Source organism: Callorhinchus milii, unplaced genomic scaffold (genome assembly GCF_018977255.1).
Source record: "Callorhinchus milii isolate IMCB2004 unplaced genomic scaffold, IMCB_Cmil_1.0 Scaffold3, whole genome shotgun sequence".
NCBI classification, from domain to species: Eukaryota; Metazoa; Chordata; class Chondrichthyes; order Chimaeriformes; family Callorhinchidae; genus Callorhinchus; species Callorhinchus milii.
The window spans coordinates 59,372,414-59,396,658 of NW_024704744.1; the positions used below are offsets into that span (position 1 = coordinate 59,372,414).

The 24,245-nt window shown below is 44.5% G+C and overlaps 1 protein-coding gene across 3 annotated transcripts; it reads right to left on the bottom strand.

Annotated features, from left to right (window-relative positions):
* Positions 1 to 1,532: 1,532 nt before the first annotated feature.
* On the bottom strand, positions 1,533 to 18,424 carry tspan33b (tetraspanin 33b). Of its 3 annotated transcripts, XM_007898395.2 has the most exons (9): positions 18,405 to 18,424; positions 18,088 to 18,226; positions 8,639 to 8,696; positions 8,159 to 8,286; positions 6,766 to 6,840; positions 5,519 to 5,614; positions 4,055 to 4,183; positions 3,229 to 3,390; positions 1,533 to 2,087 (listed from the first exon to the last, which is right to left on the bottom strand). In XM_007898395.2, exons 2-9 carry the CDS (start codon positions 18,181 to 18,183, stop codon positions 2,022 to 2,024), a joined length of 810 nt encoding a protein of 269 aa, XP_007896586.1. In that variant the 5' UTR covers positions 18,184 to 18,226; positions 18,405 to 18,424; the 3' UTR covers positions 1,533 to 2,021. The 3 variants fall into 3 exon arrangements, with proteins under 3 accessions (XP_007896586.1, XP_007896585.1, XP_042189689.1); XM_007898394.2 differs by lacking the exon at positions 18,405 to 18,424 and having other exon boundaries at positions 18,088 to 18,366; XM_042333755.1 differs by lacking the exons at positions 8,639 to 8,696; positions 18,088 to 18,226; positions 18,405 to 18,424 and adding an exon at positions 8,493 to 8,503.
* Between the last annotated feature and the right edge of the window lie 5,821 nt (positions 18,425 to 24,245).

Here is a 24,245-nt window from a genome sequence, read left to right on the forward strand (position 1 = left end):
TTTTTTGCCATGACTGCCCGGGAACAGGCCGTACAGCACCAAGTGCCGTGACAGCAGGTCCCTAGGGTTGAACCACAAGAGAATCCATTCCATCTTTTTTGCGAAACACTCCAGGAAGAGGTGGTCCACGGTCTCCTGGCTCTGCAGCCAGCCCGGGGGCAACGTGCTGACTGGCCCTGACCTTGAATGAAAGCCCTGAGGCGGAGGGCCCCTTTTATTGCCAGCACACAAAGCCTAGATTGTTAAGATGTGCAAGTCACAGGACTCCTTACAAGGCTCTGTGCAAGACATATTGGTACCAGGCGACAATCGAATGTGAATGAATCACGAAAGGAAAGAAAAATAAGCATTTATTAGATTAGATCATTACATAAAATCTCTTCCAATTCACTTTGATGATTAAATATAAACACTTGTACACTAGTGCAACAATAACACGAGATAATAACATAAAATATCACCACTTAACAAACAATATATTCCCAGTAATTCCAGAATGTCAAACTCACATTTAACCATTTGCAAGGCTGTATTATGTTTTTTACAGTTTATTTAGAGTAATTTGACGTTAATAAATGTCCTGAATATTTCTGTTTCTCAAGAAATGGACGTTTCCAGCAATTTATTCTTGCCAGGCTGTATAAGAAAATTTACATGACCACTTTTAATTAAAATCCCAAATGAATCTTACGAATTTAAAAGGAATTGTTTAGGAAAAAGTGTTTACATCACACTGTTTAAAGTTTTAGGAATATTTGAGCTGTATTTCACCTTTGCGTCTTTCTGTCTTTGATCCAAACTTACAACAATATTCAGATTTTTTGGGTGTATATGGTTTATGTTAAAGTAGTTAATTAAATATTTCTTATATTGAGTCTTCATATGATCGCATCTCTGTATTATATTGTAATATTATTCCTATAATTTCCAGCATATCCTTTCTTCCAGTGGGATTAAGAAAGCACTCCCAACCCAGATACTGAGAGAAGAACAAGACCTCAAGGTATCTGCTCCATGGCTTATGATAGTGTGGAAGCTGATTTTTCCCCTCCCCAGCTTTGCCTCTCGGCTTTGGGATCCTCAAACTTTACTTGTTGAATATTTCAATGTCGCAAAGTATTCAGAAAATGTCTCTTTCCTCTGTTTTTACTACAGTAGTCCAATACCTCAACCTAGAAATTCAAGGGAAATGCTGTATCTTGTACTGAACCTCTCTGAATTGAAAGCTGCCCTGTACACTGCCCGCTGCGTAACTGAATGACATAGATCAGGAAGGTCCCACATTCGATCCCCAGTCTATGCCATTGCTGATTTCAGCTGGGATGACAGTTGCACCATTAAAAATTAGGAGTAATGATCTGCTGCACCCTAGCTCTAAATTCGCTGTATTACATTCCAGTAGTACATGTCTTTGTGTGGCAAATGTGTTGCTATGCACAATTGAGCTGCCAAATTTGCCTACAAACACAGGTCACTTAATTTTACAGTAAAAAAAATCCTGCAAAACACTTTGGGACATGCTCTTGACGTGAAAAGCACTGTACCAAATTGTCAGGATTATTATTATTAATTTCACCCCTTTATAGCTACTTGATTTCTGAACTTTGTGAAGTGAAGTCATGATTGAAATGTCTAACCTCATTCTTAATTCCATGACTGCACATCCCCAGTTTCTGAAATCACTGATGATTTTTCTGTATTTACCTCTGGGAGTATAGATTGTGGTCCCAAAGGCGAAAGTTCAGAAGTGAGTCTAGCGATTCACTGACTCTGACTCCTGCACCGAATCCTCGAATACTTATACTTGGTTAACTGCAGCTTACACTTGGTTAACTGTAATTTAAACATACCCCTACAAATGAACTGCAGTGGGATCTGGTACGGACAGTATTAATATTTCAGAGGTAAAGTCAAACGTCTCTTCATTGTCATTTGTTTCTTTCTTGACCAAGATCCCCACTGCTCTTGTTTTGTTCCCAGGTGCCAAGATTACCACAGTTGTGAATATAATACTTTGGTAACTATATTGACTTAATCTCCTCTTTGATCTGCCCGATCAGGATTCGAGAAAGGACAATTCCTGCAATCTGCAATAAAAGGAAAGAGAGAGAAAAAGTTATGCCACTCCTGAAAGATCAGTAACACGTTTACCTATATAAATACTAATAATGATCTTTGCATTTGATATGTTGCTGCATTTGATGCTGCAGTACTCCAAGACAGTATCCTGTGTAAATAGCGCTATATAAATGTAAGGTGTTGTTGATATAGATTCTTATCACTTCGTCAAGACTTCTCAAAGCCCTCCACAGGATTTTACTGTGAAGTGTTATGACTGTATTTGTAAGCAAATGCAACAACCAATTTCCACGCAGCAATGTCTCACAAACAGTCGTAAAGTGAGTGACAAGCAACCCCAGTACTGCATTGGAGTGTCGGTCTTGACCACATTTTTAAGCATGATGTCCTTAAGGTGATTTGCTGTCATTTCCTTTGGTTTCCAAACACAAACATCCGTTATGGCAGATGTAAGTATTGATATCATCCCTGTCAATGTAATCTAAAACAGACATTTCCCTGTTTTCTATTTATGCATCTGATATCAATTGTGATCGGAGGTTGAAGGCGATCTCTTTGTGCCCAGAGTATAATCTCAGGACGTTTGTGCAACAGAACAACAAAATGGTCAAAAGGGTTTCCTCCGGCTGATTGTAAAATTAATATAATTTCTTTTTTCACACTGAGAATTACACAGTGATTAATGACAATCTAAATATAATAATCTACAGAGACTCTGCAGCAAAAGGGACTAGCATGCAATGTTCTCAGAAGAGCTGGGAAGTGCTTATTTCAGCTTCCTTGGTCGCCTGAGTGGTTGGACAGGAACATTGTCAGAAGCTATTGTTTGAGGGGAAAGAAATTTCAATCATGATTAAGAATGAGGTTAGACATTTCAATCAGAGGATGACATGCCATCACCCCATGGTTCTCCAACTCATTCACTTTCTAGACTTTTTTTTAATAAACTCATGGCATCAGGTCATTGCTTACCCTAATCCCTTCCAAGAGGCTGAAATCTTTGCTCACCATTCCTTTGTACACTCCTGTATTGCAAATTTGCTGCATAGTCTCTTTGTGGATTGTTTTGGAGTCTATTTAGGATGCGATGCATTCTCGGAGAGCCAGGTGATCATGTGTGAATTGATAACCCCCCAGTGAGCTGCCTACCTGTGGCAGTGCCAGGCCGAGAACAATGCCTCCCACCAGGAACAGATGACCCTCAATCCAGATCACTGCTTTATCAGCACATCCAACGGGATGTAGGAACTTGGAGGCCTCCATCTGGTTTAGTCTTTGCTTCTCAAAGCCACACATTGTGTTGATCACTGACTGGGGGGAGGAGAGGAAAGTCGAACACAAATGTTCAATGGGGGTTAGAGACCAGGAGGTTCCACATCTGAGCTGAACAGACTCCCTAGGAGGAATGGCCTATTTTTCTTCCAATGTTACTGTGTTGTGAGAAAGTGTGACACTCAGCTGCAGAACTCCATTCATAGAACCTCAACCGTCAGGTTTCTAGTTTAAAAACTGTTTTAAGTTAGCTATCTCTGAACAAGTTTGTCCTGCAAGTCTTGTTTAGTACATCAACAATAAGAGGTTAGTAGACTTTCCCTCAGTAGAACGTGAAGCACATCACCATGAGCAGGTTAGGCCCCCTTTAATAGCTTTTCCCAAGTCATGAATCACCATTTCTGTAATACGAAAATGTTATTATAATAATAATCCCTGCATTTGATATAGCGTGTTATCATGTCTTTGAGACAAGATAAACTGTAAAGTGAATTGACTGTATATTTTGTGGGCGAAATGCGTCAGCCAATTCTGCTCAGCAGTGTATGAGAACTGTGCCCTGGAAATGTTCTCTTTTTGGTTTAAAATGTTCTGTTTTGGGTTCAAAAATTGATAAATAAAAAAGCTACAAAAATGTGTGATAATAATGGCTCACCCCTGCCCCACCCAATTGGCTTGAGCTCTGTTTTCATCAGCAGCTTACCTCTCCAGGAACCGGTATACAGCAGGAATATGGCACACCACAGCGCTCTGGGCTGGGGTTCTGAGGCGTGCAGTTAAAATACATGTTCTTCGACCAATCTGTGTATGTGGTCCAACCACAGCACTGAAACTGGGGGGAGGGAGAACAAGTCCCTGGTTACTGAGAAGAAGCTGTAATTTTATAGCACCTGTTCACAAAATGTCTCAAAGTACTTCACTGCAATTGCTGTTGTGCAAGGGCTTTTGTAGGCAAACACAGTTGCCGTTTTAGCACACAGCAAAGTACCGCAAAAACTATGAAGTGAATGGCCAACTTATATTAAGGATTCATGGCCAGACACTGGGAGGAATGCACAAAGAACCTTACATTGAAATTGTTCAGCCGAAAGGTCACACTTTCAGCCACTAGGCCCCGAAACTCTGGAACAATCTCCCTCAATCCCTCTGCCTTGTCCCCTCTCTCCCCTTTTTTCCACCTGAAAACCTTCCTCTTCGACCATGCTTACGGCTACCTTCCCAACCCCAGCTTGGAATCAGGCTCCACCGCTGTTAAGCACTCTGAGACACTACCTTGCATGGAGGGCACTATATAAGAGCAAGTTGTTGTTTAATGAGGTTGTTTCATGAAGGTGAAGTGCCACCGCTGATATCTATAGCTTTGCAGTGGAATCTAGCCTCGTGGATCCAAATTGTTCCGTTATCCAAAACATTCACTGAACTTGGGAATCAGACAGGGAAAGACCCGAGATCACTGAAGCAGCTCAGGTCCCAATTTTAATTGGAGATAAAGGAGCGGGAAAATTAGTTTTCAGCTGTTACAACTTCCCTTACATTGAGGAGTGCACACAGTTCACGTGAGCAATTAGAACTGTGTCCTTTTTGGGAATCGATGCCTTTGATATTGTGTGAGGAACACGATCAGGAGGTTACACAGTCGCTACAGGACAGTATTCTTCATCCTACTTTTTTTAAAGAGATTTTCCCCCTTGTTGAATTGCACTGCTCGAAGCCATAGCAGTCGACCTCCTGTGGTTCCCACTGCAGTTGTGCGTCTTTCCTCTGAGCACACACATACCGGCAGGGGATGTCTCGCTTTTCAGATTTCCCATAATATAAGATGTCATGGTCTTCGAGATTTAACTAGATCTCAGATTATCTACGTGAACATATTTGATCAGTGCCCGATGCACATTGGTTCAGATGTTGCCTTCACAATGTAAACACTCCAAGTCTTGCAAACATTCTGTGACATTGAGTTCTGGTAATTCATACACTGATGAGCCGATTTCTAAGTGCTGTGGGTGAGGCTACTTTAGTGAAAAACTAACTTCTGTTTTCACCTTGCGTCCTCCACTTTCCATAAGTATTCAATGAACGCCAAATGGTTTAGACAATACAATGAACGGAGAGAATTTGCAAAGACCCATGAAAAGCACAGGATATGGGCAAACATGATTGTCTTTACCTCATTCTGGATATAGTCGATCAGGTTCTGCAGGTCAATATCATCTCGATAATGAATAATAGCTTTTTTGATGAATTTACGAACTGCGTTTTGAGCCTAGAAAGAGAGAACAAGGCTGAAGAATAAAAGAAAGGAGGTCAAATGTTTAAACACTGCACAAAGGCACATACATGCCTTCATTACAACCAGGCTCAACTATTATTCCAATGAGCTTGTTGACTTTCCCAACTTTTCCCTCCACAAATCATCTAGTACTCTGCAGCTCGTGTCCTCTCCCACACCAGGCCCCGTGACCCCATCACCTCCACCCTCACCCGGCTCCCCTGTCTCCCTCAGAGGATCAAGTTCACGATCCTCGTCCTCACCTTCAAGGCCCTCCATGGCCTTGCCCCCTCCTACCGCTGCAACCTGCTAACCCTTATCAACCTGTCCACTCCCTCCACTCAGCAGGCTCCAGCCTGCTCCATGTTCCCCGCCCAGCCTGCCCCACCCTTGGCGGTCAGACCTTCAATCTCTCTGCCCATGTATATTCCCTTCACCTCACTCCCTCCCTTGCCTTCTTCAAGGCACAACTAAGATCCTCCTCTTCGACCATACCTCCTATCCTTCCTTTTACCTTGAGGTGACCAGTTATTTGGAGTTTACTGTTCTTGCAATGCCTTTATGATTGTTCTTTTCGAAACTACAATTGAAAGTTCAGTATTCTCACATTAGGACTGGAGGCAAAGGGAAAGCTTGACAAAGACAGGAAGTGGCCAGTTTATATGATAGACAGAAAAACTGATATTCTTATCTGTCAATCATATTGCAGCAGTGATGTCAGTCTGACATAGCTCATAGGACTGATCTTTGGGTCTGAAGATTGCTTGCTAAGACTAGAGCTCACGATTAAGACTATTATTCCAATGAGATATTGAAGGAGAACCTTTGAGTGGTCATCGCGATGAGATGTTCAACTGAAGTCTTGTCTGCCTGATTAGAGGGAAGTTAAAGACCTCACCCACACTATTTTGAAGTGAAGGAGGTACTCCCAATGTCTAATCATTAGTACTCCCTCAACCAAATTCTCCCATGAAATCATATTGGACTTGCTCATTTATCTCGTTGGTATTTGTGGAATTTGCTCATGTGGGTTAGCTGCCACATTTCCCTAAATAACAACAGCCGTGATCAGTCAAAGTAACTGAAGATTAGGAGGAGGGAGGGAAGCCTGAAGCCAGTTCTATGTGACCATCCCTAGTTACTACCTTATCTGAGTAGACGAATCCCAGGATTGCAACGACCAACTGCACCAGGAAGAGGAACATCAGGCTGAATGAGAACTGTGAAGGAAAAATTTACAAAAACATCCATAAACTGGTTTGTAACCGGCTGGTTTACTAACTATTGGACTTGTTCTGGGATTCCTAGTGGAGTCCTGTAGCTCAGTGGTTAGAGCACTCGCCTTGCAAGCGAGACACCTGGGTTCAATTCCAGGCAGGGCAAAACCTTGGGCAAGTTTCCTTACTCCACACGCTTAATACTAATCCCTCCAAAACAATGATAAATTGGTCATTTTCAATCCGCGACTGTTTGTGGGACACATTGGCTGCCGCTTTTCACCCACACATATATGGTCAATTCACTTTACAGTCTATTCTGTGAAGCGCTTTGAGACATCTAGAAGATATGAAAAGCACTATATCAAATGCAAGGATTATTATTATTATTCATAAAATTTTGCCTACAAAATACACAGTCACTACACTTTCCAATAAATCCTGTGAAGCGCTTTGAGCTTCCCTCCCGATGAGAAAGGCATATATCAAATGCAAGGATTATTATTCCTGACATTCTGTACATAATGATATCTAAAATGCAGTTGAGGCAACTTTTCTAAGTAAATGAGGCTTCCACCGCTGGGAACAGCAAAGTTTGGTTTCTTCACCAGATATTGATTTTAAAACTATTTTGATAGTTAACATTAAAAGTTAAAAGGGCACCAAGAATAAACTCCTCTGGCCCCTCATTAAGTTAAAATAAAAATTATAGCCACTGATTGGAAGTTGAAAAGCCTGAAGAAGAAACCATTGTCCAGGACCAAATATGTCTTTAAGGACGAGTTACATTTCTTATTTTCCCCACAGTTTCTGTTCATTTGATAACTTGTTACTAATATCTCTGGTTAGGAAAACCTGAAGTTTGGGACCCCTCCCACCGGCATAGAAATAACATATTTGAATATCTAACTTCAAATGGGACAATGCTACTACTGCCTCCCCCCACACCCCCCTCCACACACACACACACACACTTACCCATGCTACTTCTCATGTAATATATGGAAGAATGACAAGACCACAAAATAAGCATGGAGTCTCGTTTCACCTGATTTCAGACACACGGCAGAACGAGGAGAAGCTGCTTGGCAGAGGGTGTACTAAGTAGTATAATAAAAGATTAACAATGGGTTCAGGAAGGACTCTCAATGCTGGGAGATAGCAATGGGTTTGGGAAGACTTTGCAGTAACAGTGGGATCAGGAAGGATGAGGGAGGGCTGTTGGGTTTCACATGGTGTTATTTTGGAATGATGGCAGTGACCCAACAGTCATTTTGTTGCTGGGAAGACTTGAAACATACCCCGATGGTTCCACACTCACCACGTGCAGCAACATGATGTTTTCTCTCAGAGCCCCCACACAGCCACAGAAGGTGATTAAAAACATGACGGCTCCGACTGCAATCATGATTATTGCAGGGTCGATTAGAAATGTGTCCCGCACAGCATCTGAAAGGAAATCAAAGCCGTGGTCACCAGGTGCACCTGTCTTCAGATCAAACCAGAACGTAGAGAGCAAGAAAAAACATCCGCATCCTTAAAATGTAAACAACAGCTGCATTTGACTATTGCTGTTGCAAGTTAAGATTCTTGGGTTTCCTATAAGAACGTAAGAATTTGTTAGACGAAAGAAGACCAAACTCTGTCCAGTTCACCTTCCACCATCCTGGCAATCACATGGACATGTCATGTCCCAAACCATATACTGAATCCCGAGATATTATTTGAGGGTTATTTGGAACTGATGACGTCAATAGGCATTGCAACTTGGCAAACAGAGCTGGGGTTGTCTTTCACATACCTGTGGCTTTCTGAATTTTGGCATAAACCCCAATGGCAACAATCACCAGAGAGATGGTCTACAAGAAAAAAAACACAAAATTATCAGGAACATTGACAGCAATAAATCAGAGACGTCCTGAACTTTAGGGATCTCAGTCAGGAGAATGGTAGAATCATACAGCACAGAAGGAGGCCATTTGGCCTATCGTGACTGTGCCAGCTTTTTGAAAAGAGCTATCCAAATCAATCCCACTCCCCCGCTCTCTCCCCATAGCCCTGCAAACTTATTTATCTACTTCTCTCTTAAAAGTTGTTATCAAATCGGCTTCCACCACCCTTTAAGGCAATGTATTCCAAACAACTCACTGTGTGAAAAAAATGAATCTCACCTCCTCTCTGTTTCTTTTAACCTATTTTAAATCTGTGTCCTCGGGTTAACGACCCACCCACCAGTGGAAATAGTTTTGTTCACCGTATCGAATCCCCTCATACTTTTGAAAACTTCTGTTAAGTTTCCTCTTAACCTTCTCTGCTCCAAGGAGAATAATCCTAGCTTCTCTAGCCTCTCCTCATAACTGAAGTCCCTCATTTCTGGCACATTCCTGGAAAATCTTCTTTGCACCCTCTCCAATGCCTTGACATCTTCCTAAAGTGTGGTGCCCAGAACTGAACACAGTACTCTCGCCGAGGCATAACCTTGTTTTATGAAGGTTCATCATAACTTCCTGACTTTTGTATTCTATGCCCCTATTTATAAAGCCTAGTAGCCCGTATGCTTTTTTAACAGCTTTATCTATCTGTCCTGCCACCTTCAAAGATTTACTTAATGATCCCCAGATCTCTCTGTTCCTTCACCCCTTTTAAGAGATCCTAGACTTCTTCGCCTCAAAAATTGAAAACATCTGGTTGGCTGCATCATCCTCCCCACCCCACCCCTCCCCCCCATGTCCCCTTCCACCCCACCCAGACCATCCATACCACCTTCTCCCGTGACCACGGCTCCTGCCATTCCCCCCTCCTTAGCCCCCATTTCTCCCTCCTCCCTCTCAACCACAATCACCCGGATGAAGTTCACCACCTGTTGCCTCGACTCCCTCCCCATCCAGCTGCTGGTCACTCAACTCCCCCTCCTCTCCCCCCTGCTGGCCAACATGGTCAACCAGTCTCTCTCTCTTCAGGCTCTGTTCCACAACCCCTAAAAACGCTGTCAACACACCTCTCCTCAAAGAAACCACCCTCGATCCCTCTCATCTCTCACGCTACCATCCCATCGGTATACGGTCACAAATATATGGTCAATTCACTTTGCAGCATATTCTGTGACGCGCTTTGAGACGACTAGAAGACATGAAAAGCGCTATATCAAATGCAAGGATTATTATTATTATTATTATCTTCAACCTACCCTTCCTTGCCAAAGTTCTGGATTGCATTGTTGCAGATCAACTTTGGTCACACCTCTCCCTCCTCAAGCCCCTGCAGTCTGGTTTTCGCCCTGCCCACAGCACAGAGACAGCGCTTGTCGAAGTCACAAACGACATTCTCTCTATCTATGACCAGGGCTCCCTCTGCCTCCTCGACCTCCTGGACCTCTCTGCCACATTCAACACAGTCGACCACGCCATCCGCCTCCATCGGCTCTCCTCTCTCATCTACCTTAGTGGGACCGCACTCGCATGTTTCGAGTCCTGCTTAACCAACCGCCTCCATTTCATCTCAGCAAATGGTTTCTCCTCCCTCCCCCGGTAACCCAGGCTCCATGCATTTCTTTGTATTTGATATAGCGCTTTTCACATCTTCTAGACATCTCAAAGCGCTTCACAGAATAGATTGTAAAATGAATCGACTGTATATATTTGTGGGCGAAACGCAATGACACACAAATCTACTTTGCCTCTTCCAGTACCAACACCAGGTCCACCGATGTTCTATCAGCTTGTCTGGCAGACATCAATGCCTGGATGAATGTAAACTTCCTGCAGCTGAATATGGACAATACAGAAGCTATACTCCTTGGCTCCTGGCAAAGCCTTCATTCCTGCGGATCTAAACTCCTAAACTCTCTGGGCTCTCCCTCAGACTCACCGAACCAGTGCGCAACCTCGGCGTCCAGTTCGACCCCCAGCTATCCTTCCTCCCCCACATCCGGTCCCTTACTAGGACCGCTTTCTTCCACCACCGCCACATTGCCCGCCTCTGACCGTACCTTACCCCAAATGCAGTCAAAACCCTTGTGCATGAGTTTGTCTCCTCCTGCTTGGATTACTCCAACGCACGTCACGATGATGTCCCCAGTTCCACCATTCACAAGATCCAGCTCATTCAAAACTCTGTCGCCCACATACTGACCTGACCTGACTCCATATCCACATCTCACTAGTTCTGGCCAGGCTCCACTGGCTCCCCATCACTGAACAGATCAACTTCAAGATCCCTTCACTCTCTGGCACCTCTCCAACCTCCTCATTCCCCATTCCACCACCCGGTGCATCCACTCGACTGGCACCGGCCTCCTTCTCGTCCCTCGCACTCTCCGCCACACCATTGGAAGACACGATTTCAGCCACTACGCCCCAAAACTCTGGAAACTCTCCTTCAATCCCTCCACCTTACCCCCTCTCTCCCCTCTATCAAGTCTCGCCTGAAAACTTTCCTCTTTGACCGTGTTTATGGCCATCTCCCCCCAGCTTAGAGTCAGGCTCCACCACTGTGGAGATGCTACCCTGCATAGAGGGCACTATATAAGTGCAAGTTGCCATTGTTGTTGTTTAGCACCTTTTGTCCCTTGTTCACACTCCTTAATACTTAACACCTACATTATACCTACTTCCCGAGGAATGTCTATGAGGAAAAAATGTTCTCACCTGCACCTCTTTCCCCCTCTGCACCAAATTCCTACTCTCACCTAATCCCCTAACAGAATTCTCACTTTGTTTCACCTCACTCAGTTCCTTCGTCGCATTGCTGGGCTCTCTGCTCAAGTGAGGCTTTCGCAAGACTTCCCCTTTATATAGGACTCAAACAAAAGCACCCAGTTTCGACTGGGCAACAAATTTATTAATCCCTGGCCTATGATTAACCGCTAATTGATTTGTTTGCCTATTTACTTATAAGGTTGCCTCTACTTCAAGAAAGATTTTCCACTCTTCTGCTGAATGAAAGAGTTCTCTCTTGTTCTCTGGTATCTCTCTTGCTGAAGAATTCCCACTCTCACCTACTTCCTTGACTGAATTCTCACTCTGTTCCACCTCACTCAGTTCCCTCCTCATGCTGCTGGGCTCGCTGCTCAAATGATAAACACTACATTTCATAAACCCTTTTTTTGTAAAGTAATCCTAGACCTTAACCTACGTAAAGGGCACTATCTAAATACATGTGGTTGTCAAAATAAAAGGTGAATAAAATTTGTCTTCATCAAAGTGAGAGATGCAATGTTATTATTGAGAAATGGAACACTTCCCCACAATGTCAGTATCAAGCACTCCCCTAGTCTTACAGATAATCAGTAGATGAGGTGAAGCTGCCTCTAACTCTGTTCATTATAAAAACTGAGCAAAATAATTTTTATTTTGGTGAAAGATCGACTACATGTTCAATTTGGGAAGAGCACCCTCTTGTACACCAGTATCACATTTTCAATTTACCACACATACCATCCCTTGGGCTCTTTGAATAATATTATGGTAATATATAATCCTTGTATTTGATTTGGAGCTTTATCACATCAAAATGATTCAAAACACTTCACAGAGTTTTCTGGAAGGTGTAGTGATTGTGTATTAGTATATGAATGTAGCAGACAATTTGAACACAACAATGCTCCACAAACTACCAAGAAGATTTTTTTAATCTGGGGAAATTGTTGGTCAAGACATTGGGAGAAACTCCCATCTGTTTTAAAACAGTGCAAGATTACTACCGACCAAGTAATAGATATCTGGTGATATCAGATCGTCAATTTATAGTTGAATTAACAGTAGTTTTGTACTGTGAATACACTAGGAAATTTCTTCACTGTTTCTTTTTCCTTTCATTCGCCATTTACTCCACTTTGCTTCCTTAAAACTGAAAAATTATATACCACAAATGGCCAGGCCAGGAACTCAGTGGCAGAACAGGATATTCCTTATCAGCTGTTGCCTCGGCTTCTATGATGCTGAACAACCCAGAGGGAGACCACTTGTTACTGTCCTTCTATGCTTTGTATAGGGGAATTATCGTCTACCATAATTGGCATCAGAAGATTACTGGGAGGAATGATCGTTTTTACACACAAACAAGGAGCTTTGGGAAAGCATAGCTGACAGTTTGATCTGCCATGTGAGGCATTGGAAAGAAACGGTAACTTAGTTATAGAGGCTCCCATTAAAGTGAAATTAGAAACAGACTGATACCAAGCGCTCAAGGGACACTATCTCGTGTGAAGGATGATATATAAATGCAAATTGATGTTTTTGTTGTTGGTACCAGAAAGCTGGTCAACTGGGTGAAGTATTGAGCGTACAGCTCTTTAAGATATTCTCCTCATGTGATAGACAATTTATACAACTCTAAGGAACAATAACCCAGGGTCAGTCAGGGCTTTCAGGAGGAGTAGGGAGAAAATTAAAAATATGGAAGAAAAAAAACTTACAGATACTGTACCAGGAACTGTTAGGTTCTTTCTTCATCATTACAATCCTTGATATAGGGCTTGTCATTTCAAAACATTTCAAAGTGCTTCACTGGTAATTGGTACCAAGCCTGGACTATCACATCTTTCTGACCCAGGTGATCATGGGATACAACAGCAACAACTTTCATTTATATGGTGCCCTTCACGCAGCATAGCATCTCAGAGCAGGGTGGTCCTGATTCTGACGCAGGGAGCACCTTTTTTCTCTGATGAAGAAGGTAACAGGTCAGCAGCTGGCAAAGGAGGCCTCAAAAAATAAGAGGAATGGAGGACTGTGGTGTATCCATTGTTTAACAACAAAGAGGTGCAGTTCTCATGGGGTTGAAAGTCTGCCCTAGAATAATGGGATTGCAATATCATTGATGTGGCTGGTTGTATAAATTGGGAATATTTAAAAGCGTTTAAAAGTGTGAAACTGGCATTCACCAAACTGGCGCTGAGCTGCTAGGATTGCCGCCACCGCTGGATCAGACACTTCAGTAGCTGCACGCAGCAGCTTTTGAGCAAAACCATTTGAAATGAGTTGGTGGGAGGGGTGAAGTGTTCCCATGTATCAATAGTTCCCCTGTATCAATCCTCCATGAGTATTCTGTCCTACTGTGTGAAAGGTATCACTGGTGATGATTGTCACATTATATACTGTATTTTTCACCTTAGGTGGCACATCCCACTCCAATCCAGAGCAAAGTCATTCAAAATGAATCTTGAAACTAAGTTGGTAGAAATCGCTTACATCAATGACAACAATAAATTGCATTCCCAAGGCATTGGACAGTGAAGGGTTTGTACCCGAGCTGGAGGTTGGAATCAAGATGGGGATGGGGTCGTTAAACTGCTTAACTTATTCAATAACATTTTATAATATCATTGGACAATTTGTTGAGAGATTGGATGGTAACAACACCACATGGCTCTTGATAGAATGGTACTCATTGGCACAGATCATGGAATTTAGTTTTGATATAAGGTGTTACTGAATGCAGATAGGAAATATTAAAATTATTTTAAATATAATCAACTCATTCTCCACCTTTGCCCCACAACTAAAAGCTTTCCCCATAAGAGGGTTACAAGCTTGTATCCTTGACTACGTTGTATTAGCTGATTTGAGATAGAGAAGTACAACAACAACAACTTGCATTCATATAGTGCCCTTCACACATGGTAGGGTCCCGGAGGTATTCAGGCCATTACAATTGGTCTCAGTACACCCAGGCTTTGTAGAGAGATAGAAAGTCTGTTAGAGTTTCCACTCTGGATTGCTGTCAAGTGGATAATGCCGGCTTGGAATTTGTGCGAGGACAAGATCGGGCTTGAGTGTGATGACTGACCCACACTGTGAAAGAGCCTGGCAACACTCAGTGTCTATGTTCACTAATTGAGTTACTCCTTGGGTGGATACAAAATGGTAACCGGTATCTGTGGAAATCCACACGAATATAAATCTTTTTATTTGGTCAGTCAGCTGTCTGACATGTGCAGAAACCCATCACTTAAGAATATCCAAGACCAGACTGCTGAGACTTCAACATATGCTTGGGAATTTCCATTTGTCTGGAATGGAGTGCATGCTTTCTCGTACCTTGCACCATGGTAATTGGGGAGAAAAGTGGAGGGAAAAAATTAATATCACGCTAATTATGGAATATGCAGCTTAATTATGGGTAGGCAGAATACATGATTTATAAAGCGCTGCATAAGCTCGAGTGAACAGTGTGGCCAGTGTTTGCAAACTCATCACTCAGTCGTAATGACTCAGATCGGAATGCACACCGCCACAATCATCCACAAAGAGAATGTGATTAACTCAGATGAAAAACTTTCACAGTCTAATTAACAAAGCACAAAGAGTAGTTAGGGACCACCGTCATCAACAATGCTCAACCTTAAAGATCCGATTTCTACTGAGAAAATTACTGTTGCAATTTGCCACTCGTGAATACTTCTTGAGGGAAGAAAAGACCAAATCTGCCTAGTTTAGACACCATGGGTTTGAAGGAGGCTGATAAACCTGGTGGGACTATCCTGTCATTTTATTGGATCATGATAGATCTTTTCCTCATTTCCTCATCTTTTCTTCATACCCCTAATATCACCACTTCCCAAATATCTATTGTCTATCACGTATCTAAGTATCTGGGTTGGTCTGCTGTGCATTATGAGACAAAAATAGAGAAATTAGCTTTTAGACAGTGATGCTAAGGATCACCTGTTGAAAGATAAAGGCATACTCTATCGCTTTTTAAAAAAGAGCTGGAAAACCACCTGGGATTGGGATGAAGGTTATAGACATACGATACAATAAAAAATTACATTTATAAGGTGTCTTTCATGTCGGGAGGACATCTCAAGGCGCTGAACAATAAGGGATTAGGACCTGAGCTGGGGGGTGGGTGGGGTTGGGATCAGGGAGAGTGGAGGGCAGAGGGGGTAGGAGGGTGGCCGAAGGCCAGTAGAAGAGGAGGGTCTTGAGGCATGATTTGAAGAAGGCAAAGGAGGGAGTGAGGTGAGGGAATGGGGGATGGAGTTCCAGAGGGTGGGGGCAGAGAGGCTGAAGGCCCGATCGCTGATGGTGAGGCGGGCTGGGCGGGGGACATAGAATAGGTCGGAGAGGTAGGAGAGGGCAAGGCCATGGAGGGCCTTGAAGGTGAGGATGTGGATTTTGAACTCTGAGGGATGGGGAGCCAGTGGAGGCCAGGTGAGGGTGAGTGTGATGGGGGTCACGGAGCCTGGTGCGGGAAAGGACACGAGCTGGAGTGTTCTGGATGATCTGCAGCTTGTGGAGGGAAAAGTTGGGGAGGCCGACAAGAAGGGAGTTTCTGTAGTTGAGCCTTGAGGTGACGAATGCATGTGTGAGAGTTTTGGGGGCCTGAGGGGTGAGGCAATAGCGGCGTCGGGCAATGTTGCGGAGGTGGGGTAAGGCAGAGCGGATCACAGCATAGACGTGGGGGAGAAAGGACAGTTGAGGGTCGAACAAGATGCCTAGGTTCCTGAGTGGCTTGGTGAGGTGGAGGGTGCATCCATGGATGCTGATGCTGCCAGTGCCTGAGGTGCGGAGGCACTTGTGCAAGCCAATCAGAAGATCCTCGGATAAATAATAGAGAAAAGCAAAATGCAGTAGTTCCTGTGCAATTGTGGAAAGCAATGAGCCACGATCAGCTGTGAACATGTGAGGATGGAATAATCATTCTGGAGAGTTGCACTTGAAGAATTTATGCAGAACTCGTACACAAGATGTGGGATGGAGCTGCTGCTAAAGTAGTTCTGTAAATGATCTGTGAAAGCATTTGGGTTTGATGGTCTGAATAGCCTTTTTTCATTCCATGCCTTCTGCGATACTCATGAATACAGCTCACGTTTCCTTTGATGACCGACGATCAGAATACGTTAGTACATTATGGAGTAATAGGATGCAACTTCATTGCTATTATTATTAATATATTATGTGAAGTCCTGTAGTTCAGTGATTAGAGCACTCGCCTCGCAAGCAAGAGATCTGGGTTCAATTCCCGGCAGGGCGAAATCTTGGGCAAGGTTTATTCCTCCTTATTTTACACGCCTGATAATAATCCATCAAGAAAAAAAAATAATAAGACGGTCACTTCAATCCATGACTGTTTGTGAGACACTGCTGTACACAATTGGCTGCAGCGTTTCACCCACATATATACAGTCAATTCACTTTACAGTATATTCTGTGAAGCGCTTTGAGACGTTTAGAAGACATGAAAAGCACTATATCAAATGCAAGGATTATTATTATTATTATTCCCTTCAGGGAGAGTTCTCAATTCCATTTGTATATTACAGAATACAGCAAGAAAGGTGAGATACTTCCCCAGAGGGAAGAATCATTACGTTTGATAAGAGCGCCTTTCACATCAGGAGGACGTCTCAAAGCACTTTACAGGATATACTGTAAAGTGGAGTGACTGTATTTTGTGGGAGAATGAGGGAGGCCCTCTGCTCCTCCTCTATCTCTCCTCAAGGCGAGTTACAGGTCAGGACTGGCAGTATGAACGTAGGAACAGCATTCAGCCCATCGAGCCTGTTCTGCCATTCTATTGGATCATGACTGATCTGTACCTGAACTCCAATTATGATAATAATTATAGTAATAAGTATGCTCAACAGAGCCAACTCCCAGCTCGGGTCCAAAGCCCCTGATTGTCCAGCGCCCTGGGACGTCTTTCCGACGTGAAGGGCGCTATACAAGTGTAATTTGTTGTTGTCTGCCTCCTCTCTCAGCCAAAAAACATCTACCATCTGCACTGCACACTGCATACAAACACAGCACATCATTTGAAAATGACTATAAAACTACATAATATTTTCCAAAGGAAATAAACATTATTAACAGCAATGATAGAAGTGTCACAAATTGCCCTGACTGAAATGATATTGGCTAAAGCCTTGTTCCCTTTAGCTCCATCAGTCTGGAGTAACTAGCCCGATAACCCAACAGCAGTCTAAATAATGTTATTAGCCAGACAGCAGGTGGCAAACACAGAACTTCCATCTGCTCCGAGAAATATTTATTTGTAAGGCAATCTCAGCGTGGAGCACGTAAAATAGAAGCAATGAGCAATAGAAACCTAAGCAAATGTCTGAGAAGCAACACACAAGGAGTAAACAAAGGGAAAGCCAGGCTCAATTTTACGCAGCAATCCCAGCTCGGCAATGAAGAGATTACAGTGAGCACTGCCAAAAAAAATGACGCTGTAAATTAAATTAAGACTGAATGGGCTTCCAGGCAGAATGCAGTCTTAAGTGTCAGCTCAGCACAGGCTTACCCAGAAGAGGAAACTGAAGAAGAAGAGACAGTATTTTATCCAGGGGTTGATAAACGTGAAATTCTCCACTCTGTTCAATCTTCTCCCAATATCCATACTGGAAACTGACAACTGATAGATTCACGACAGAAAAGAAAACCTACCCGAGCGAGGAGAGAAAGAGAAAATGTCGCAGAGTTCTGCTTTGATGTGTTTTTTTTTTGCACACTGTGTGGGAGCCTGTGTGACTGCTCGCCTGCTACTCAACACTGCAACTCCCTCTCGCTCTCTATCAATCTGCAGTTGGTTCTGTTCCATAAAAAGACTTGTTCCCTTACCAGTCAGATGCAGGCAACTCAGCCATGGTCTGGCTTGGAATACTGACTCAGCACCAGGGCATACAATAGTTCTGGTCCTGATTTATAATGTGCTAATTACTGAGACCAGAGACACAAAGCTTTAAAGCTCAGAGCTGTAACTATGCCTTTGGCCACCTCTTTTATTGTGTCCTTTCCAGCAAGATTTAAGAATATTTCATCTCTCTCTGTCTGTTATTTATTGTTCGTTTCACCCTTTAGCCACAGTGAGTGGTTAGTACATGATGTTTTGGCTAGTAATTTAGAAACGGAAATTTCTAGCTTTGAATGTCCTCACTGCGCCCACCTCCGCAACATTGCCCGACTCCGCTACTGCCTCACCCCTCAGGCCCCCGAAACCCTCACACATGCATTCGTCACCTCAAGGCTCAACTACAGAAACTCCCTTCTTGTCGGGCTCCCCACCTCTTCCCTCCACAGGCTGCAGATCATCCAGAACTCTACAGCTTGTGTCCTCTCCCGCACCAGGCTCCGTGACCCCCATCACACCCACTCTCACCAGGGCTCCACTGGCTCCCCATCCCTCAGAGTTCAAAATCCTCGTCCTCACCTTCAAGGCCTTCCATGGCCTTGCCCTCTCCTACCTCTCCGACCTACTCCATGTCCCCCGCCCAGCTCGCCTCACCATCGGCGGTCGGGCCTTCAGCCTCTCTGCCCCCACCTTCTGGAACTGATCACAGCCAGAGCAGTGAGCGAGGGGTGAGAGGGTACATTTGTCAACTACAAATAAATTTTGGGAGGGGAAAAACCCTTGACAGCATTCCCAATTCTGGATAACTACTTCAAGTGTACCAAGGCACTGTCCGGAATGAAGGGCGCTATATAAATGCAAGTTGTTGTTGTTGCTGCGTACGAGCATTGGGTGACTGCAGCATTGAGCCGGGCTGTGACGTCCCTCACAGTTGAGTTACCGGCTGACGCTCATTGTATAGGCTCCCACATGGAAAATGCCCACAGGCAGAGGAGCCCACAATAGAGGAGTGTTGGCAGAGACCACTTCAGCATTCAGGGGCATTCAGGAGAGAAACAAAGAGAATGGAATAAGAACAGAATATTGTTATCCATTGAGGTTTGGGGGTCATTTTAAAGGCTCTCTTCTGAAGATTGACAGCAATGTTCTGACAAATTTGAATATGGATTTCACAATCAGTAGCGTGGAGTTGGAGAGCTTTTGCTAAATTTCACCATAAATACAATACAAAATTATGTTTATATAGTGCCTTTCATGTTGGGAGAACGCCCCAAGGCGCTGAACAGTTAGGGATTTGGACCCAAGCTGGGGGTTGGGATTGGGGAGAGTAGAGGGCAGGGGGAGGAGGGTGGCCGAAGGCTCGGTCGAAGAGGAGGGTTTGGAGACACGCTTTGAAGGAGGCAAGGGAGGGAGCAACACGAAAGGGGTGGAGTTCCATAAGGTGGGGGGCAGAAAGGCTGAACGTCGATGGTGGAGCGGGCCGTGGGGGGGATGTGGAGTAGGCCAGAGCCTGCTGAGCAGTGGGAGCGGAAAGGTTGACATGGGGTCAGCAGGTCGCAGAGGTAGAGAAGGGCAAGGCCGTGGAGGGCCTTGAAGGTGAGGACGAGGATTTTGAACTCTATCCTCGGGGGATAAAGACTTGCAATGGGGAAATAATAATAATAATGATAATTCTTGCATTTGATATAGTGCCTTATCAAGTTGTCCAGACGTCTCAAAGCGCTTCAGAGGAATGTGTCGCTGCACTGAGTATTTCCCACCCCATTCACTAAATGCTTCTCTTCTTTCCCATGGCTACTTTGCACAGAATGGAATTGGAGATGCTCTACCTTGTAATTATTTAATTTTAGGCAGTTTCAATCTGGCAATGCATTGATTTAGGCATTATTAGGGTTAGGATTAGCAAAATTATGAGCCGGAACATTCATTAATTTGGATCTTCAGGCCACTAGCCTGTGTGCTGTGCCACTTTAAACACTTTTAGAATTATTTTAGAATGTTAACCTTTCATTTCTCACTGTGACATTGACAGGTGCTTTTGGCACTTACGTGTGATGGTGAAATTGATTTCTAAAGAGAACAGAGGGATTTGCGGTTTAGACTCTGATGAGCCACAAAGTTTTTGCGTTTCTTTGTTAAATATTTACAAATTGATTTACAGTAAGAACAACAAGTTCTATTTATCTGGCGTCCTTCAAGCGAGATTGGGTTTCGGGGCACTTATTACTAATTATTACTAATTTAATTAGTAAGGAGAGAATACCTATAGCAAGGACAACACCTCAATGGTGGGCAATAATGGGAAATGCCATGGCATTGTGGAACATGTGTATGCCAGGGTTGGGGAAGTGAAATCCAGAAACACAGTAGTGATAAGGATACCATACAAAAATAAATAGAAAGATAAATAAATAATCCTTGCATTTGATATAGCACCTTATCACATCTTCAAGACGTCACAAAGCGCTTCAGAGAATATACTTTAAAGTGAATTGACTGTATATTTTGTGGGTGAAATGTGACAGTATCCAACCCCTCCAATCCGGTTTCCGCCCTGCCCACAGTACAGAGACTGCGCTTGTGGAAGTCACAAACGATATCCCCTCTATCTGTGACCAGGACTCCCTCTGCCTCCTTGTCCTCCTGGACCTCTCCGCCACGTTCGACACATTCGATCACTCCATTCTCCTCTACCGCCTTTCCTCCAGTGGGACCGCACTCTCCTGGTTCGAGTCCTACCTCAAAACCACCAGCAGTACATCTGCACAAACGTCTTCTCCTCCCGCTCTCACCCGGTCACCTGCGGGGTACCCCAAGGATCCATCCTTGGCCCCTTCCTCTTTCTGATCTCCCTCTTGGGGATGTCATTCGCAGACATGGGGTACATTTCCACATGTATGCAGACGACACCCAACTCTATTTTTCCACCTCTCTTTGCGACCCCCAGTCCCCTGATGTTCTGTCAGGCTGCCTGTCAGATCTCAGGGACTGGATGAGCGCAAATTTCCTTCAGCTGAACATTGACAAGATGGAAGCCATACTCTTTGGCTCTCGTCAATGTCTAAAATTTCAAGGTTCTCACCTCTTCCACCTACCTGACCTCCCACTAAAACTCTCCGAATGCATACGCAACCTAGGCATGAGGTTCGATCCCCAATTATCCTTCCTCCCCCACATCCAGTCCCTCACCAGCACCTCTTTCTTCCACCTCCGACACATTGCCCGTCTCTGCCAAAACCTCTCTCCGAAAGCCGCTGAAGCGCTAGTCCATGCCTTTGTCACTTCTCGGCTGGACTATTCTAACACCCTCCTCTTCAGCCTCCCATCCACTACCATCCAGAAAATGCAGATTATTCAAAACCCTGCCGCCCGCATTCTCACCCGTACCAAACTCTGCTCCCTGACTACCCCAGTCCTTATGCTGTACTCTGTCCAGCGCCTTGAGACGTCCTCCTGACGCGAAAGGCGCTATACAAATGTAATCTTGTTGTTGTTGTCCTTGCCAGACTGCACTGGTTGCCTGTCCCAGAGAGGTTCGACTTCAAGATCCTCACCCTTGTCTTCAAATCCCTCCACTCCTCTGCACCCCCCTACCTCTCTGACTTCCTCTCTCTTCAAAACAGTGCCCTTTTCCTTTGTTCCTCCGGGTCTGGCCTCTTCCTCGTCCCCCGAGTCCTCCGCTCTACCCTCGGCGGCCGTGCCTTCAGCCACTATGCCCTGAGGCTCTGGAACTCCTTTCTTCACTCCCTTCGCCTCGCCCCCTCTCTTCCTATTTTCAGGTCTCTGCTGAAGACCTTTCTTTTCAACTGCACCTTTGGTCACCTTCCTCCCCCTCCCCTGGCTCGGTCCCAGGATCCGTTACTGTGAAGTGCTCTGAGACGCCGTCCAGCGTGGAGGGCGCTATCTAAATCCAAGTTGTTGTTGTTGTTGTTGACAGAGCACTTAACAGTGGCAGAGCCTGACTCGGGGCCAGGGGGAGATGGCCGTAAGCACAGTCGAAGATGAAAGTTTTCAGGCGTGATTTGAAAAAGGGAAGAGAGGGGGCAAGGCGGAGGGATTTGAGAGTGTTCCAGAGTTTCAGGGCGTAGTGGCTGAAAGCGGGTCCTCTGATGGTCGGGCGGAGGGTGCGAGGGACGAGCAGGAGGCTGGTGCCAGTCAAGCAGAGGCACCGGGTGGTGGATTGGGGAGTGAGGAGGTCGGAGAGGTAGGGAGGTGCCAGGGAGTGAAGGGATTTGAACATGAGTATAAGGATCTTGAAGTCGATCCGTTCGTTGATGGGGAGCCAGTGGAGCCTGGGCAGAACCGGTGAGATGTGGGTACAGAGTTTGGTCCGGGTCAGTATGTGGGCGGCAGAGTCCTGAATGAACTGGATCTTTTGAATAGTGGAGCTGGGGAGACCGGCGAGGAGTGAATTTGAGTAATCCAGGTGAGAGGTGACAAACGCATGCACGAGAGTTTTGGCTGCATTTGGGGTAAGGTACTGTCAGAGGCGGGCAATGTGGCGGACGTGGAAGAAGGTAGTCCTGGTCAGGGACCGGATGTGGGGGGGCAGAAGGACAGCTGGGGGTCGAACTGGATGCCTAGATTGCGCACTGGTTCAGTGAATGTGCCGGAGAGCCCAGGGAGGTTGAAGAGTTCAGATGCGCAGGAGTGAAGACGTGAACGGGAGCCAAGGAGTATAGCTTCCGTATTGTCCACATTCAGCTGCAGGAAATTTACAGTCGTCCAGGTCTTGATGTCTGCCAGACAGGCTGACAGAACATCGGTGGACCTGGAGTTGGGACTGGAGGAGGCAAAGTAGATTTGTGTGTCATCAACATACAGCGGGGGTGGGGGGGAGGTGGGGGAGCGCAGTGACCGTAAGCATGAACAAAAAAGAAGGTCGTTAGGTGGGATTTGAAAATGGAGAGGGAGGGGGCAAGGTGGAGGGAATGAATTGAGGGAGAGAGTACCAGATATTTGGGTGTAGTGGCTGAAGACACAACCATCGATGGTGGAGTGGAGGTGACGAGGGACGAACAGGAGGCTGGAGCAGCCGAGCAGAGGCAGGCTGGTGGAGTGGTGTAAGCAAATCGGATAGGTAAGGAGGTGTGAGGGCATTTGAAAACGAGTGAGAGGATCTTGAAATTGATCCATTCGGTAATTGGGACCTAGTTGAGCCTGGCAAGGACTGGTGTGATGGAATAGTCCAGCCAGAAGGGACTAAGGGGTGTATGAGAGTTTTGGTTGCTGTACCAAATGCAAGGATTATTATTTTGTTCATTATAAATAAGCATTTCAGAAGCAACTAGCTAATTCATTGTAAATAATAATAATAATAATCCTTGCATTTGATGTAGTGCCTTTATCATGTCTTCGAGACGTCTCAAAGCTCTTCACACAATATACTGTAAAGTTTGATTTTAGGGGAATATACAAAAAGCAGCAGTTTGAAATAAATACAGTTTGATTGAAGGCGCAATGAATGTTTGCAGTAATGCTTTTCAATGGATATTAAAAAGGCTTTCAAAACCAGGCTGCGATTTCTTTAATAACCATGATGCTGCCCTCTGCTGCTGCAATTGATGTACTATAGATGCAAATGTAGGAGTCGAAATTCTGCGCTTTCGCTTTCCAGTAAGTACAAGAACATTAGAGATCTAATATTAAAGAACCAAAGGATAAATACGGGATTGTTTTGTGTAGCTACACCACCACCACCTAAGTGTTAGAAGGAAGTTTCTGCCAACAATGCCCTACTTCATGGCTGTTTGAAGCACTCTGTGATGCTACGCCACGTAAAGGGCGTCATATAAATACAAGTTGTTGTTGTTTATGGGATATTTAACAAA